At 49.1% G+C, this 16,259-nt stretch overlaps 1 protein-coding gene across 3 annotated transcripts; it reads left to right on the top strand.

Annotated features, from left to right (window-relative positions):
• The first annotated feature begins 11,375 nt into the window (after positions 1-11,375).
• LOC123071864 (protein terminal ear1 homolog) lies at positions 11,376-15,553 on the top strand. Of its 3 annotated transcripts, none has more exons than XM_044495436.1 (6): positions 11,376-12,341; positions 12,424-12,592; positions 12,668-13,183; positions 13,329-13,454; positions 14,449-14,590; positions 14,707-15,553. In XM_044495436.1, exons 1-6 carry the CDS (start codon positions 11,615-11,617, stop codon positions 15,058-15,060), a joined length of 2,034 nt encoding a protein of 677 aa, XP_044351371.1. In that variant the 5' UTR covers positions 11,376-11,614; the 3' UTR covers positions 15,061-15,553. The 3 variants fall into 3 exon arrangements, with proteins under 3 accessions (XP_044351371.1, XP_044351373.1, XP_044351372.1); XM_044495438.1 differs by having other exon boundaries at positions 12,668-13,174; positions 14,707-15,552; XM_044495437.1 differs by having other exon boundaries at positions 11,379-12,341; positions 12,668-13,180; positions 14,707-15,542.
• The last annotated feature ends 706 nt before the right edge of the window (positions 15,554-16,259 follow it).

Raw genomic sequence — 16,259 nt, forward strand, 5'->3', positions numbered from 1 at the left:
GTAGGTACCAAAGTAATCCCGGCAAGGAACACTGGACAGCGGTCAAGAATATCCTAAAGTACCTGAAAAGGACAAAGGACATGTTTCTCGTTTATGGAGGTGACAAAGAGCTTGTCATAAAGGGTTACGTCGATGCTAGCTTCGACACAGATCTGGATGACTCTAAGTCACAAACCGGATACGTGTATATGTTGAATCATGGAGCAGTAAGCTGGTGCAGTTGCAAGCAGAGCGTCGTGGCAGGATCTACATGTCAAGCGGAGTACATGGCAGCCTCGTAGGCAACGCATGAAGCAATATGGATGAAGGAGTTCATCACCGACCTAGGAGTCATACCCAATGCGTCGGGGCCGATCACTCTCTTCTGTGACAACACTGGAGCTATTGCCCTTGCCAAGGAGCCCAGGTTTCACAAGAAGACCAGGCACATCAAGCGTCGTTTCAACTCCATCCGTGAAAACGTTCAAGATGGAGACGTAGATATTTGCAAAGTACATATGGATCTGAATGTCGCAGATCCGTTGACTAAACCCCTTCCGCGAGCAAAACATGATCAACACCAGAACTCTATGGGTGTTCGATTCATCACAATGTAACTAGATTATTGACTCTAGTGCAAGTGGGAGGCTGTTGGAAATATGCCCTAGAGGCAATAATAAAAGGATTATTACTATATTTCTTTGTTCATGATAGTTGTCTTTTATTCATGCTATAATTGTATTATCCGGAAATCGTAATACACGTGTGAATACTTAGAGCACAACATGTCCCTAGTGAGCCTCTAGTTGACTAGCTCGTTGATCAACAGATAGTCATGGTTTCCTGACTATGGACATTGGATGTCGTTGATAACGGGATCACATCATTAGGAGAATGATGTGATGGACAAGACCCAATCCTAAGAATAGCACAAGGTCGTGTAGTTCGTTTTGCTAGAGTTTTTCTTATGTAAAGTATCTCTTCCTTAGACCATGAGATCGTGTAACTCCCGGATACCGTAGGAGTGCTTTGGGTGTACCAAACGTCACAACGTAACTGGGTGACTATAAAGGTGCACTACAGGTATCTCCAAAAGTGTCTGTTGGGTTGACACGGATCGAGACTGGGATTTGTCACTCCGTATTATGGAGAGGTATCACTGGGCCCACTCGGTAGTGCATCATCATAATGAGCTCAAAGTGACCTAGTGTCTGGTCACGGGATCATGCATTACGGTACGAGTAAAGTGACTTGCCGGCAACGAGATTGAACGAGGTATTGGGATACCGACGATCGAATCTCGGGCAAGTAACATACCGTCTGACAAAGGGAATAGTATACGGGGTTGCTTGAATCCTCGACATCGTGGTTCATCCAATGAGATCATCGAGGAGTATGTGGGAGCCAACATGGGTATCCAGATCCCGCTGTTGGTTATTTACCAGAGAGTCGTCTCGGTCATGTTTGCATGTCTCCCGAACCCGTAGGGTCTACACACTTAAGGTTCGGTAATGCTAGGCTTGTATGAATATGAGTATGCAGCAAACCGAATATTGTTTGGAGTCCCGGATGAGATCCAGGACGTCACGAGGAGTTCTGGAATGGTCCGGAGGTAAAGAATTATATATAGGAAGTGCTGTTTCGGCCATCGGGAAAGTTTCGGGGTCACTTGGTATTGTACCGGGACCACCGTAAGGGTCCCGGGGGTCCACCGGGTGGGGCCACCTATCCCGGAGGGCCACGTGGGCTGAAGTGGGAGGGGAACCAGCCCCTAGTGGGCTGGTGCACCCCCCCCCCCTTGGGCCCCCCTTGCGCCTAGGGTTGAAAACCCTAGGGTGGGGGCGCACCCCACTTGCCTTGGGGGGCACTCCACCCCCCTGGCCGCCGCCCCCCCTTGGAGATCTGATCTCTAGGGCCGGCGCCCCCCCCCCTGGGGGCCTATATAAAGGAGGGGGGAGGGAGGGCAGACGCACCTAAGTCTTGGCGCCTCCCTCCCCCTGCTACACCTCTTCCTCCTCCCGCAGTTGCTTGGCGAAGCCCTGCCGGAGTCCTGCTGCATCCACCACCACGCCGTCGTGCTGCTGGATCTTCATCAACCTCTCCTTCCCCCTTGCTGGATCAAGACGGAGGAGACAACACGCTGACCGTACGTGTGTTGAACGCGGAGGTGCCGTCTGTTCGGCGCTAGGATATCCGGTGATAGGATCACGACAAGAACGACTACCTCAACCCCGTTCTCTTGAACGCTTCCGCACGCGATCTACAAGTGGTATGTAGATGCATCTCTCTCTCTCGTTGCTAGATGAACTCATAGATGGATCTTGGTGAATGTAGGAAAATTTTATTTTATGCAACGTTCCCCATCAGTCCCATTGTTGTTTTCCCTCCATAGCAGGCAAGGCATAAGCATATGTGGCTTTGAACCTTGCAACAGATTAGTAATCATGCACATACTGCTAAATGTTCCCTACTGGACCTGGGAGAGAAGTGATGAAAAACAAGGCATGAATGCATGGCAACCCAGTTATCTGCCATTGCCTACAACTGCAAGTTCTAGCTTCTAAATCCACTGGATATCTCCATTCCCTCTTCTCTTTATCCAAATATGATATCTCTGCTGTGGTACCCGAGCAAAGAGTCATGTTCATTTCCAAGCCTGTTGTTTTCTGCTTCAGTTCATTCATCACGACAGGGATGATAATGTGGCCCATGAATTTTGCCTCGGCTATTCCTGCATGATGATGAAATTTTTGCATGTATTCTATCCTTATCCTGTCCAGCAAATCCACCACATGATGACCCTTTTGTTTCCGGATCGTTGAGTTGAAAGACTCTGCTAGATTATTGTGCACATAGTCAACTTTGCTCAGTTCACTGAATTGGCTTCTGGCCCATAACTTGGAGTGGTGTGTTTCCAAGTATTCTTTCACTTTGAGATTCATGTATAACTGCCTCAAGTGGTAGTTGTGCTTCTTCACACTGCAAGTCAAAGATGCTGGCCATAAATTGTCGGTATACACCTTTCCTTTGAATTTCTTCATGAAATTGGCAGCAAGGTGACGCATGCATTCCCTATGCTCTACTCGAGGGAACACATTGTCCACGGCCACTTCTAAACCTTTGCAGGCATCTGTATGAATGACCAACCCATTGGGATGTGCAATAGCCCGGCGCAGATTATGCAAAAACCAAGTCCAACTCTCCTCAGACTCTGTCTCCAGCACACCGTAGGCAACTGGAAATACAAAACGGTATGCATCAACTGCACAAGCTGCTACTAACTGTCCTTTAAACCTCCCTCTGAGAAAAGTGGCATCAATAGCCAAATAAGGCCTGCAACCTACCAAAAAAACCCGGCGACAAGCCTCAAAGCAGACAAAAACCCTCCTAAAGCATTCCTTGGTCTTTGTCACTCCCCTGAACGTGTACTCCATGGTGTGGTGATCAATATCTACAATACTACCTGGGCTTGTCCTCTCCACTTCACCTTTGAATGAATACAAATACAACAATTGGAAACTTTCCTGCCAGTTACCATAAATAGAATCCATAGCATGTTGTTTACCATTGAACAACCTCATGTATGGTAAATCTATCTTGAATTTATCTTTGATGTTCTTCTGCAATTTTTTTGGACCCACTTGCTGGTTTTCTTTCACCCACTTCTTTACTTCTTCTGCCACCCATCTTGACTTGTCTCTACTGATTGTATCCTTCCCAAGGGTTGATTCCTGGCATGTGTGCTTAAAAGGGTTCACTTTGACTTGAACATTATTGCTATTTCGCATTTTAGATGCGAGCAGCCTCCATGGACAATCCTCAGTCGGACAGTGCACTCTGTAACGTACTTGATCGCTCTTGTCAACTTTGAAAGTACGTTCTACCTTGATGCAGTATGTCACAAGTGCATTTCTACACTCATTCATGGATGCAAAAACTGTACCTTCTTCCATATGAGGGTTCAAAGGGTCCCATTCAACAGCTGCAAGGTCTTCGTCCTCACCCACCGCGTCATCATCCACACGGACTGCATTGTGAGCCTCATCTTGGTTATCAGCCCGAGGTGCCCGTCATAAATTCCGAATAACATCAGAATATAGCTTCTCTTCATCAACCCCAGAATTGTAGTCATCAGGCTCCACTTCAAGGGGGACCCTACTACTATTTCCCACACTTGTCGAGCCACCACGTCGCCGTGCACCAACTGAACTGTTCTCGCTAGAGATGCCATTACGACGACTTGGTTCTCCCCGAGATGTTGCACCCGTCATCCTAGGTCCAAATGCCTGCTCAAGCACATCAACTTGTAGCCTCACATGAAAATTATCTTTCTCTTTATGCCTAACAAACGTGGTAGGTAGCTCTTCATCATTACTAACTATCACCCATTTCTTTTCCCCATCATAGTATTTGTATACCACTTCATCAAGCAAACCCCAAGGATATTGGCTACAAATTACCTCCCCAAATTGTCTGAAACTCCAATTACTAGCCATTGGCAACCGATAATCAAAACATCCTTGGTATTTATTCTGATCCTTTGCATCGAACGTGTACCCGTCCCTTCTAATGTGCATCAAGAAAGCAAACCGCAACTCCATCCTAACCGGCGAAAAACAGAGACGCAATTAGCACACTAATTGGGCAAACCTACTCGAATTGAGTGTTCAAATGCACAACTAGGCTCAATCTAAACAGGAGGCAAGACTTACCCCTCGGGAACCCAGTCGTGGACGCGGCGGATCTCCGGCCCGATGTCTGCCTTGCCAAATACTTCGGGTCGCCGCTGCTCTCCATTTCGCCCTAGGGTTCTTCCTCCTAGTTCAAATAGGTCCAGCAGCCCCCCACCTTTGAGCGCTCCGGCCGGGCGCACGGAAGGAGGCCGCGCCGCGGGTCGAGCAGGTGGCGGGCGCCCCACCCATGGCGTCGCAGGAAGGTGGCGGGCGTCGCACGTAGCCGTGGAGCGTAGGCGCTGAAAGGTAGCCGTGGAGTAGGCGTGCAGCTAGTGGCGGGGCAGGTGCTGGTCGCGACGCAAGTGGCGGTGGCGGTGCAGGTCAGCCGGCCGGCGGGGAAGCGGATGGTAAGAGTGAGCTACGAATGATTTGGGGATTTAGTTGCATGGGCCTACATGTCAGCTCCGGACCCACGTCCACACGGTCCCACGTGTAAGCTTCGGACCCACAACCACTAACGCTGGCGGACGGAATGGACTCAAATATGGCTATTTGGCCTTGTCATAGTAGCTATGCATGGACTAGGGGCAAAACTGAGCACAATTTGCATCTGAGGGCAAAACTGAGCACAGAGACACCACTGAGGGCAAAAGGATAATTAACCCAAAACAGAATCTGTCAAAAACAGAACAGTCTGTAGTAATCTGTATCATTCGAATACTTCTGTAACTCCAAAAATTCTGAAACAAAATTGGTGGACCTGAGGAATTTGTCTATTAATCATCTGCGAAAATAATCAACTTAAAAGCACTCTCCAGTAAAACATGGCAGCTAATCTCGTGAGCGCAAAAGTTTCTGTTTTTTACAACAAGATCATAAATACTTCACCCAAGTCTTCCCAAAGGTTCTACTTGGCACAAACACTAATTAAAACATAAAACCACATCTAATCGGAGGCTAGATGAATTATTTATTACTAAACAGGAACAAAAGGCAAGGAACAAAAATAAGTTGGGTTGCCTCCCAACAAGCACTAACGTGTAACGCCCCTAGCTAGGCATGATGGTTTCAATGATGCTCACATAAAAGATAGAAACATAAGGAGAGCATCATGAAGAGTATGGCTAGAACATCTTAAGTCTAACCCACTTCCTATGCATAAGGATTTTGTGAGCAAACAACTTATGGGAACAATAATCAACTAGCATAGGAAGGTAAAACAAGCATAACTTCGACATTTTCAACACATAAAGAGGAAACTTGATATTATTGCAATTCCTACAAGCATATGTTCCTCCCTCATAATAATTTTCAGTAGCATCATAAATGAATTCAACAATATAACAAGCACCTAAAGCATTCTTTTCATGATCTACTTGCATAGAAAATTTACTACTCTCCTCATAAGCAAAATTCTTCTCATTCGGGTTAGTGGGAGTATCGTAAGAGACTCGAATACTATAAATTGTTTCCACATTAAAAGAGTAATGTTCAGAAAAAGGGTAATCATAATCATGACAAGTTTTATAAATATAATGATCACTACTTTTAATAGCATAAGTTTCATCACAATAATCATCATAAGTAGCAACTTTGTTCTCATCATAATCGATTGAAACCTCTTCCAGGATAGTGGAATCATCACTAAATAAAGTCATGACCTCTCCAAATCCACTTTCATATTCATCACAATAAGATTCAACATCCTCCAAAATAGTGGGACCTGACACTCTTCCAAACCCACTTTCATCAATATAATCATCATAGGTAAGAGGCATGCTATCATCATAACAACTTTGCATATCAAAACTTGGGAGGCTAAAAATATCATCTTCATTAAACGTAGCATCCCCAAGCTTGGGACAAACATTAATTTCAGCAAACATATTCTCAAATATTTCATCCTCATCAAACATACCTTCCCCAAGCTTGGGCCTTTTCATATCATAAGCGTAATCACTCTCATCATTAATAGTATGGATAGCACCAATGGTATAGCAATTATCATCATCACAATGAGTAGTAGGAGCAACATCAATTGGGAGAGATACCTTTCTACCTTTGATGCTCCGTCTTTTCTTTTTCTTCTTCACATTATGTGTGGGTTCAACCTTCTTCTCTGAGCTCCTTATTGATGAGATTGGTTGAATAGAAAGCTCCTCCTCATTACTTGATTCATCATAAGAAATAACGGGAGGATATTGGGAAGTCTCTTCCCTTTCATTAGTGTTCTCTTCATCTTCTATTTGCTTTCTTTTCTTTATGTAATTGGCAATATAAGAATTTTCAATGCAATTCACCACACAAAACATATAAATCTTCTCTAGATCAAAATCAAGAAATCTATCAAGATTAAATTTTGGAATACCCTCAGTTATACGTTTCATTTCTTCATACCCCAAAAGAAGACTAAGCTATTTATGATGCTCAAGGGTAATCAAGTTATCACAATTTTTGGACACCATTCGATCATGAAACAATTTGAATTGGAGATTTAAATGACCATATTCATTGCAAAGTTCACAAGGATGGCGAAAAATATTAAAGTTTTCAGCACAAACATCAAGCCTTTCTTGCAACAATTTAGTTTCTAAATGCTTATGCCTCTTGCAATATCTATCTTCCCTATTTGGTGTGTACTTGCAAACCCAATGCACTCCACAAAAATCGACATGCTTATAGGAGACATTTTCATCATAACTAGTGCAGTCATCATTAGTACTATGGATATTCAAAGAGATCATACTAACAACATTGCAATCATGCTCATCATTCAAAGATTTAGTACCAAGCATTTTATAGACTTCTTCTTTTAGCACTTGAGCACAATTTTCCTTTTCATCATACTTACGAAAGATATTAAAAAGATGAAGCGTATGAGACAAACTCAATTCCATTTTTTGTAGTTTTCTTTTATAAACTAAACTAGTGATAAAACAATAAACAAAAAGATTCGATTGCAAGATCTAAAGATAAACCTTCAAGCACTCACCTCCCTGGAAACGGCGCCAGAAAAGAGCTTGATGTCTACTACACAACCTTCTTCTTGTAGACGTTGTTGGGCCTCCAAATGCAAAGGTTTGTAGGACAGTAGCAAATTTCCCTCAAGTGGATGACCTAAGGTTTATCAATCCGTGGGAGGCGTAGGATGAAAATGGTCTCTCTCAAGCAACCCTGCAACCAAATAACAAAGAGTCTCTTGTGTCCCCGACACACCCAATACAATGGTAAATTGTATAGGTGCACTAGTTCGGCGAAGAGATGGTGATACAAGTGCAATATGGATGGTAGATATGAATATTTATAATCTGAAATTATAAAAACAGCAAGGTAGATAATGATAAAAGTGAGCGTAAACGGTATTGCAATGCTAGGAAATAAGACCTAAGGTTCATACTTTCACTAGTGCAAGTTCTCTCAATAATAATAACATAAATGGATCATATAACTATCCCTCGACATGCAACAAAGAGTAACTCCAAAGCCACTAATAGCGGAGAACAAACGAAGAGATTATGGTTGGGTACTAAACCACCTCAAAGTTATCCTTTCTGTTCTATCTATTCAAGAGTCCGTAGTAAAATAACATGAAGCTATTCTTTCCGTTAAATCTATCATAGAGTTTGTACTAGAATAACACCTTAAGGCACAAATCAACCAAAACCCTAATTTCACCTAGATACTCCATTGTCACCTCAAGTATCCGTGGGCATGATTATATGATATGCATCACACAATCTCAGATTCATCTATTCAACCAACACAAAGTACTTCAAAGAGTGCCCCAAAGTTTCTACCATAGAGTCAAGAAGAAAACATGTGCCAACCCCTATGCATAAGTTCACAAGGTCACTGAACCCACAAGTTGATCACCAAAACATACATCAAGTGGATCACGTGAATATCATATTATCACCACAGATAAGCACGGCAAGACATACATCAAGTGTTCTCAAATCCTTAAAGACTCAATCCGATAAGATAACTTCAAAGGGAAAACTCAATCCATTACAAGAGAGTAGAGGGGAAGAAACATCATAAGATCCAACTATAATAGCAAAGCTCGCGATACAGCAAGATCGTATCACCTCAAGAACACGAGAGAGAGAGAGATCAAACACATAGCTACTGGTACATACCCTCAGCCCCGAGGATGAACTACTCCCTCCTCGTCATGGAGAGCGCCGGGATGATGAAGATGGCCACCGGTGATGGGTTCCCCCTCCGGCAGGGTGCCGGAAAGGGCTCCCGAGAGGGTTTTGGCGGCTATAGAGGCTTGCGGTGGCGGAACTCCCGATCTATTCTGTTCCTCGATGTTTTTAGGGTATATGGAGATATATAGGAGAAAGAAGTCGGTCAGGGGAGCCACGAGGGGCCCACGAGGGTGGGGGGCGCGCCCAGGGGAGGTGGGCGCGCCTCCCTGCCTTGTGGCCACCTCGAAGCTTCCTTTACGTGCACTCCAAGTCCCCTGGATTGCTTCCGTTCCAAAAATAACTTTACCGAAGGTTTCATTCCATTTGGACTTCGTTTGATATTCCTTTTCTTCGGAACACTGAATTAGGCAAGAAAACAACAATATGAGATGGGCCTCCGGTTAGTAGGTTAGTCCCAAAAATGATATAAAAGTGTAAAGTAAAGCCCATAAACATCTAAAACAGATAATATAATAGCATGAATGCTTCATAAATTATAGATACGTTGGAGACGTATCAGCGTCCGCCATATCTCCAGTTTTTCCTCTTCGTTTCACATTTTTTTCTATCCTTGATGGGATGGAAATTTCAGCACCAACCGCTCCACCTGGGTTGATCCCAACGTCGACGAGCCCAGCGTCGCCGCCGCCCGCCGCCCCCTATGGCCGTGGAGGTTTGCAACAGGGCCCCCACGACACAAAGAGGCGTTCGGCCCCGTGGAGGGCGCGGGTGCAGGCCGAGGACGCGCTGCCGCCGCCGATCCACTATTTCTGTCCGGCGTCGTAGGCGCAGATGCCGCTCAAGCCCGCACCGCTGCCCAAGTCCGTTGTTGTAGGCCCTGCCGCTGCCCAGCTGCCGGTGCCACCCAAGCCTGTGCCGCTTCCCAAGTCCGTTGTCGTTGGCGCTGACGCTGCCCAGCTGCCGGCGCCACCCAAGCCGGTGCCACTTCCCAAGTCCGTTGTCGTAGGCACTGTCGCTGCCCAGCTGCCGGTACCACCCAAGCCCGCGCCGCTGCCCAAGTCCGTTTTTGTAGGCGCTGCCGCTGCCCAGTTGCCGACGCCACCCAAGCCGGTGCCGCTTCCCAAGTCCGTTGTCATAGGCGCTGTCGTTGCCCAGCTGCCGGTACCACCCAAGCCCGCGCCGCTGCCCAAGTCCGTTGTCGTAGGCGTTGCCGCTGCCCAGTTGCCGACGCCACCCAAGCCTGTGCCGCTTCCCAAGTCCGTTATTGTAGGCGCTGCCGTTGCCTAACTGCCGACGCCACCCAAGTCCGCACCGCTCCACAAGTCCGTTGTCATAGGCGCTACCGCTGCCCAGCTGTCGGGGCCACCCAAGCCGGCGCCGCTTCCCAAGTCTGTTGTCGTTGGTGCTGCCGGCGCCACCCAAGCCTCTGTCGCTGCCCAAGTTCGTTGTCGTAGGTGCCTGCCGCTGTCCAGCTGCCGGCGCCACCCAAGCCGACGCCGCTTCCCAAGTCTGTTGTCGTAGGCGCTGCCGCTGCCTAGCTGCCGGCGCCACCCAAGCCGGCGCCGCTTCCCAAGTCTGTTGGCGTAGGCGCTGCCGCTGCCCAGCTATCGGCGCCACCCAAGCCGGCGTCACTTCCCAAGTCCGTTGTCGTAGGCGCTGCCGCTGCCCAGCTGTCGACGCCACCCAAGCCCGCGCCGCTGCCCAAGTCTGTTGTCGTAGGCGTTGCCATTGCCTAGCTGTCGGCGCCACCCAAGCCTGCGCCGTTGCCCAAGTATGTGTCGTAGGTGCTGCCGCTGCCCAGCTGTCTGTCAGTGCCACCTAAGCCCCGTGTTGTTGCCCAAGTCCATTGTCGTAGGCGCTCTCGCTGCCCAGCTGTCGGTGCCAACCAAGCCCACGCCCGTGCAATGCGCTTTGTTGCAGAGCACCGGTTGGGCCCTCATTCCGGTCTGGGCGCCCCGGTGTGCTCATGGCGAGTTGCTTCGTTGAGGTCTTCGGGGGAACCAATTGTAATCTAGCTTTTGATTTTAGGGTGTGTTGTGCTATTTTATATGGACCTTGTCATAAATTCAACTAGTGACTAGTGAGTTCCCGTCTGATCGAAATAATTTTTACCGGATCTGTTTCGTCTGATGCCACGCGGTATCACAAATCCATTTTAGGGCGAGACCTATACTGTTTTCGTAGGGGCATGCGTTTTTGGGGTATAACCTAGAGTTGTTTAAAGTTGCAATATCGAGAGTCTTTTACATTTCCCCCTAAAACAGGGTTTCATTTTTACAGTAGAATTTCTTACAGTGAACTTATCTAATCAGTGCAGCAGCTAGAAGATCCGTGCAACATGACACAACAGCTGTAACAAACTCTCGGAATCATCCATGTCCCCGAAAGATGAACACGTTCTGGCGTCACAGAAGATCCGAGCCGCACAACACAAGACACCGCAGCGGGCGCAGGAGGCAGCGCTTTTTCCTCCCGAGACCAGCCGCTCTCCCTCCCTCCCCCTTGTTCCTGTAGACTCCCAAATAAAAGCCCACCTGCTTTCTTTTCCCGCGACCATTTCCATAAAAAGAGCTCCCCGCCCTTCTCTCTCCTCTTCCCCCCAGCCCCAGGTACTCCACCCAACCCAGTCCACAGCTAAGCAAGAAGGGCCAGGCGGGCGAGGGGGAGAGAGAGAGGGACCGCTCAAGTACAATTCTAGCCTAGTTTCTTGATCGCGGTTTGCAGCCACGACCGAGAATTAATCCCAAGAATGTTCTAGATCTTCCGCCTAGCGCCGCCGCCGCTGCTCCAATTCGGCCTGCACGTGCCATGGACGGGGTGGGAGGAGGCGGTGGTGGCATGGCCGGCATGCCGGGAGCTCCTCAAAACATTCTGGACGCCGGAGCTCAGGAGTACTACCCTAGTGCTGGCGCGCCCTACCCGCCCCCGCCGTTCCTGTCGCTTCCGCACCAGCTCTACTGCCCGCCGCCGTTCCCGGTCATGCCGCCGCCGACGGCCATGGCCATGGCCATGCCCATGCCACAGCCGCAGACCGTCGCGATTCCGCCGCAGATTGGGCTCCCCGTGCCGACGGTAGCCGCGACGGCGGTCGACGGTCCGGCGAGCCGCGCGGTCGTGCTCAGCCTGCTGCCGCCACACACGCCGGAGATCGAGGTGGCGCGCGCGATGGCGCCCTTTGGCGACGTGCGCACGGTGGACGCGCCGGCGCTGGCGTCCGAGGGCGTGGCCACCGTGCACTTCTTTGACCTCCGCGCCGCCGAGAACGCCGTCACCGCGGTGCGCGAGCAGCACATGCGGCAGCAGTGCCGCCTCAGCCAGCTGTACGCCGCCACGACCGCCTGGCCACCCCAGCCGCCGGCGTGGGACTGGCACCAGGACGACTGCCGGGGCCTCGTCCTCGGCCAGGCCGTATGGGCTCACTTCGCCGCTGCCTCCACCCTCCCTGACGACGGCGCCAACCGCGGCTCCCTCGTCGTGCTCAATTCGCTCCCGGACGTCTCCCTCTCCGAGCTCCGCCAGGCCTTCCAAGCTTACGGTACGCACCCACCACCGCACCGAGCCACCGAACACTTCTCGCCACAATTCTCCTGTAATGCCCGACTGGTGTTTGTTTGCAGGTCCCTTGAAGGATGTGAGGGAGTCCGCGCAGCGGCCGAACCACAAATTCGTGGAGTTCTTCGACACGCGCCACGCCGCCCGGGCGCTCGCCGAGCTCAACGGCCGGGACTTCTTCGGCCACCGCTTCATCCTCGAGTTCACGCGCCCTTCTATCCCCGGCGCACGCAGGTAATTCTCTGCGCACCGCCTTGCCCCTCACTTGCCCATCCAGTCCGTCGACTAAAATATGTGAATTGCACGAAGGCGCGGGTTCGTGTCGCCGCGACCCATCGTCCCGACACCGCCCAGGCTGCAAGCGGCGTGGCGTCCCTTGCCGTCTCCGGCGAAACAGCCGTCGTCGTCGTCGACCGGCACGGGCAAGGCGAGGGGAGAGGTGGTTACCACGAGCAGGTGCTCCTCCAGGTCTAACGCGGGCGATCGGTCCAAGGGTGGCACAAGCCAAGAACGGAAGGGCAAGGGCAAGGGCGGGAAGAAAGCCACAATTGTCGTTGACACGACGTCGTCGTCTCCGGCTTCGGCTTCCGAGGCGGCGGCGACCGCGTCGGCGTCCGGCAAGCAGCAGCCACAGAAAGGAGTCATCCGCGTGGGGAGCTGGAGAGGCCCCAAGAGCTGGAGAGGCGGGTGGGAGACGCGTTTCGAGTTCAAACAGCCCGCCGCTGCCGCCGACAGCAACGCCACCACCGCCGCCGACACGGACACGCAAGAAGCGGAGACGAGGACCACCGTGATGATCAGGAACATACCGAACAAGTACAGGTCGTCGTGTCATCCTCCGCATTTGCCGCAACAATGCTACTACTACTAGTACTATATTTCATGGGCGCATGCTAGAATTGTGTGAAGGATTTGCCTAGCTCGTGCTCGGCCTTGTGTGCCTGACATGGTGATCTCTTGTTCGTCGCAGCCAGAAGCTGCTGCTCAACATGCTGGACAACCACTGCATCGAGTACAACAAGAAGATCGACGCCGGCGAAGGCGGCGGCGAGCCCTTCTCCTCCTACGATTTCCTCTACCTCCCCATAGATTTCAAGTGAGTCCCCCAACTATAAGCTGCTGCATTCATATTTTATGGCGCCCAATCCCACGAACACACGCTCAATTTACAACTTAAAATAAAAATTGTTCTAGTATGAGAAGGTCGTTCAATTGTGGTAGAAAAATGTGGAGGCTACAAAATTACAAAATTGGTAGAAACCAGGACAAGTTCTTGGCCATTAGCCGGCCGGCTGTTTGAGCTTGTGTGGGGTGGAGGGGGTCATCTTTTGGTACTACTACCACGCCCTGTGCTGCCTGGTCTGCGCCAGCATTGTTGTGCCATGGTCTTATTAGCCCAAATGGAAAAGAAATTGGAGATGGCACCGGATCCTTTTCGTTTTGATGCAATGAATTCTTTGGTTGCATGCGTCGCCTGGCCCGGCTGATCGATCAGAAAGGGGCCTGTGTTCGCCTGTCTTTCTTTTCTCGCACATCTGCTGCCTCTCTAGGATCCTCCTCCCTCCCTCCCACCCTGCCAATTGCTTTTCTTGCTTTGCACAGCCCTCCCTGCTGGCATGCCATGCGCTTCCATATCAAGGCCAGCACGACATGGATAAAAGCAAACCTTTGGGTGAGAGAATCATGGAGTAGCGGTGAAAAGTTGCATCGGATGTAAAAGCGTTCATGTATTTTGTGGTGTTCAAAGTATGAAAATTGGTGTTGGCTAATTTCAAGCACACTTTCTTTTGTGTCTTGTTTGGCTGCCAACTTTCCGCTTGCACGAAGCAAAGGCTGAGAAGAGACCTGCCATCAGTGCCCAATGACAAGAGGAACTTGGTGCGCTTCTGCCCAAAGCCAGCTTCACATCTATAGTAAAAAAAAATCTACTGGTAGCTCCAAAAGCTTTTGACCTCTCCAACTAAACTAGAGTATAAAATAGTGTAGCTCTTCCTTGGCAGATTACTCCAAGGTTTTGGTAGTACTAGCTCTAAATTAATCACTCGTATTATATCTTCAAATGAACGTCTAAATTTTGTTGTGGCATGCAGCAACAAGTGCAACGTGGGCTACGGGTTCGTGAACCTTACCACGCCGGAGGCGGCCGTGCGGCTGTACAAGGCGTTCCACAAGCAGCCATGGGAGGTGTACAACTCGCGCAAGATCTGCCAAGTCACGTACGCGCGCGTGCAGGTACGTACTCTCGTGTACCGCATCTGCATGCCATGAATCTTGACAAGGTTCACCTATGCCACAGCAGTACTACGTAGCTCGCCGTGTTAATTAACCAATGAGCGTGATGCACACAGGGCCTGGAGGCGCTCAAGGACCACTTCAAGAACTCCAAGTTCCCCTGCGACAGCGACGAGTACCTACCCGTGGTCTTCTCGCCGCCGCGCGACGGCAGGCAGCTCACCGAGCCGGAGCTCCTCGTCCCCCGCTCGCCCATGCCGTCGCCGTCCTCGCCGCGGAAGGGCCAGGCCGCGGGCGTGGACCCGCTGGCGCTGGAGCTCATGGCGCCGCCCTCGTCGTCCGGCGACGGCGCGTCCTCGACGATGTCCACCCACGCCGACGAGGACGTCCAAGGCGCGAGCGGCAGCAGCGACAACGGCGACGACCGTGGGCTCGGCGAGGAGCTACAGCGCCTAGGGTACACCGACTAGGTCCTATAGGCACGCGGCGAGCCAGCCAGCCTAGCATTTGCTTCGAGAAGTGGCCGAGCAATGATGGTGGTTGCTGCCATGGCATATCTCTGGGGCGGATCTGCGAGTGAAGCGAAGGGTCACACAACATTTATGGCATGTGAATGGAGATTGAACGACGACAGGAGTGTGTGAGATGAAATGACTCGAGAAAAGAAGCGATTTGATGTGTGTGGTTTCGATCGAGAGAGGTATCATCATCATCGCCGTCGTCATTCATTCGTACTAGCTGGATGCATGCAGCAGGGGGAGTCGTGTTCTTGTGGTTTTTAGATTTGAAGTTAAGTTTCTCTCTTTGAAACTTGGAGCTAGCTGGCTGGACTATTCTTCTTCATGCGTTCTTTCGTTCGTTACATTAATTACAAGTTTTACGTACTCCGAGTTTCGACAGCCTGTGATGGTAATGATAGGTTTGATCAGATCTCACCATCTCTCTCTCTCTCTCTCGCCCATTTCGTAGTACTCATGCGGGTAATGTTTCAAGTCAAACCAAAGGAAAGCATTCGTTGGATGATTTATAATCAATGAAATTTAGCAGCAGTTAGTAGTTCAATGGAGTATAAAGTCAAGATTACCTTCGTCTTGGTTTATTGATCCTTTTAGTATTTTGTGTTAAATTTTGATCATAGATTTAACTAAAATAATAATAATGCATGTCATTAAAAATTATATTTATTTGATTTGTATTTGAACATAGTTTTTAATAATATTATTTTTTGTTATATGCATTACAATTTTATTAGTTAAATTTGAGGTTATATTTTAGCACAAATTGCAAAAGGGGACCAATAAAGTAGGATGGATGTAGTAGGTCCTAAAATACTCACATACTGTTGGGTCCTAAACCTCGAAGTAGTTGTTTAATGTGGACAAACGCAACACCTGACTTTATGTTCTAAAATAATCCTGAGTTTACGTTCTAAAATAATCCTAATAATTTGGGTTCCAAATTACGTTGTAGTACAAAATAATAGGACACGCCTCTAGCTTCAAAATTGAATTTGCTAATTCTATCAAGATGACAATTAACAAAGTCTCGTCTAACTTCTACACCATTTGATTAAAGAAACAAAAAGACAAAGGGAAATTTGTACCAATCTTTGCGTAACACCAAATGACGCAGGACTTAGATTTGACTTGGTTAGAGCATCTCCAATAGC

This window comes from Triticum aestivum, chromosome 3B (genome assembly GCF_018294505.1).
Source record: "Triticum aestivum cultivar Chinese Spring chromosome 3B, IWGSC CS RefSeq v2.1, whole genome shotgun sequence".
In the NCBI taxonomy this organism is placed as follows: domain Eukaryota; kingdom Viridiplantae; phylum Streptophyta; class Magnoliopsida; order Poales; family Poaceae; genus Triticum; species Triticum aestivum.

Excerpts from the sequence above, each read along its gene's own strand:
- LOC123071864 (XM_044495436.1), top strand. The coding sequence starts at position 11,615 with ATGGACGGGGTGGGAGGAGGCGGTGGTGGCATGGCCGGCATGCCGGGA. Across the intron at positions 13,455-14,448 it reads TACCTCCCCATAGATTTCAA|CAACAAGTGCAACGTGGGCT; the intron begins GTGAGTCCCCCA and ends TGTGGCATGCAG. Across the intron at positions 14,591-14,706 it reads TCACGTACGCGCGCGTGCAG|GGCCTGGAGGCGCTCAAGGA; the intron begins GTACGTACTCTC and ends TGATGCACACAG.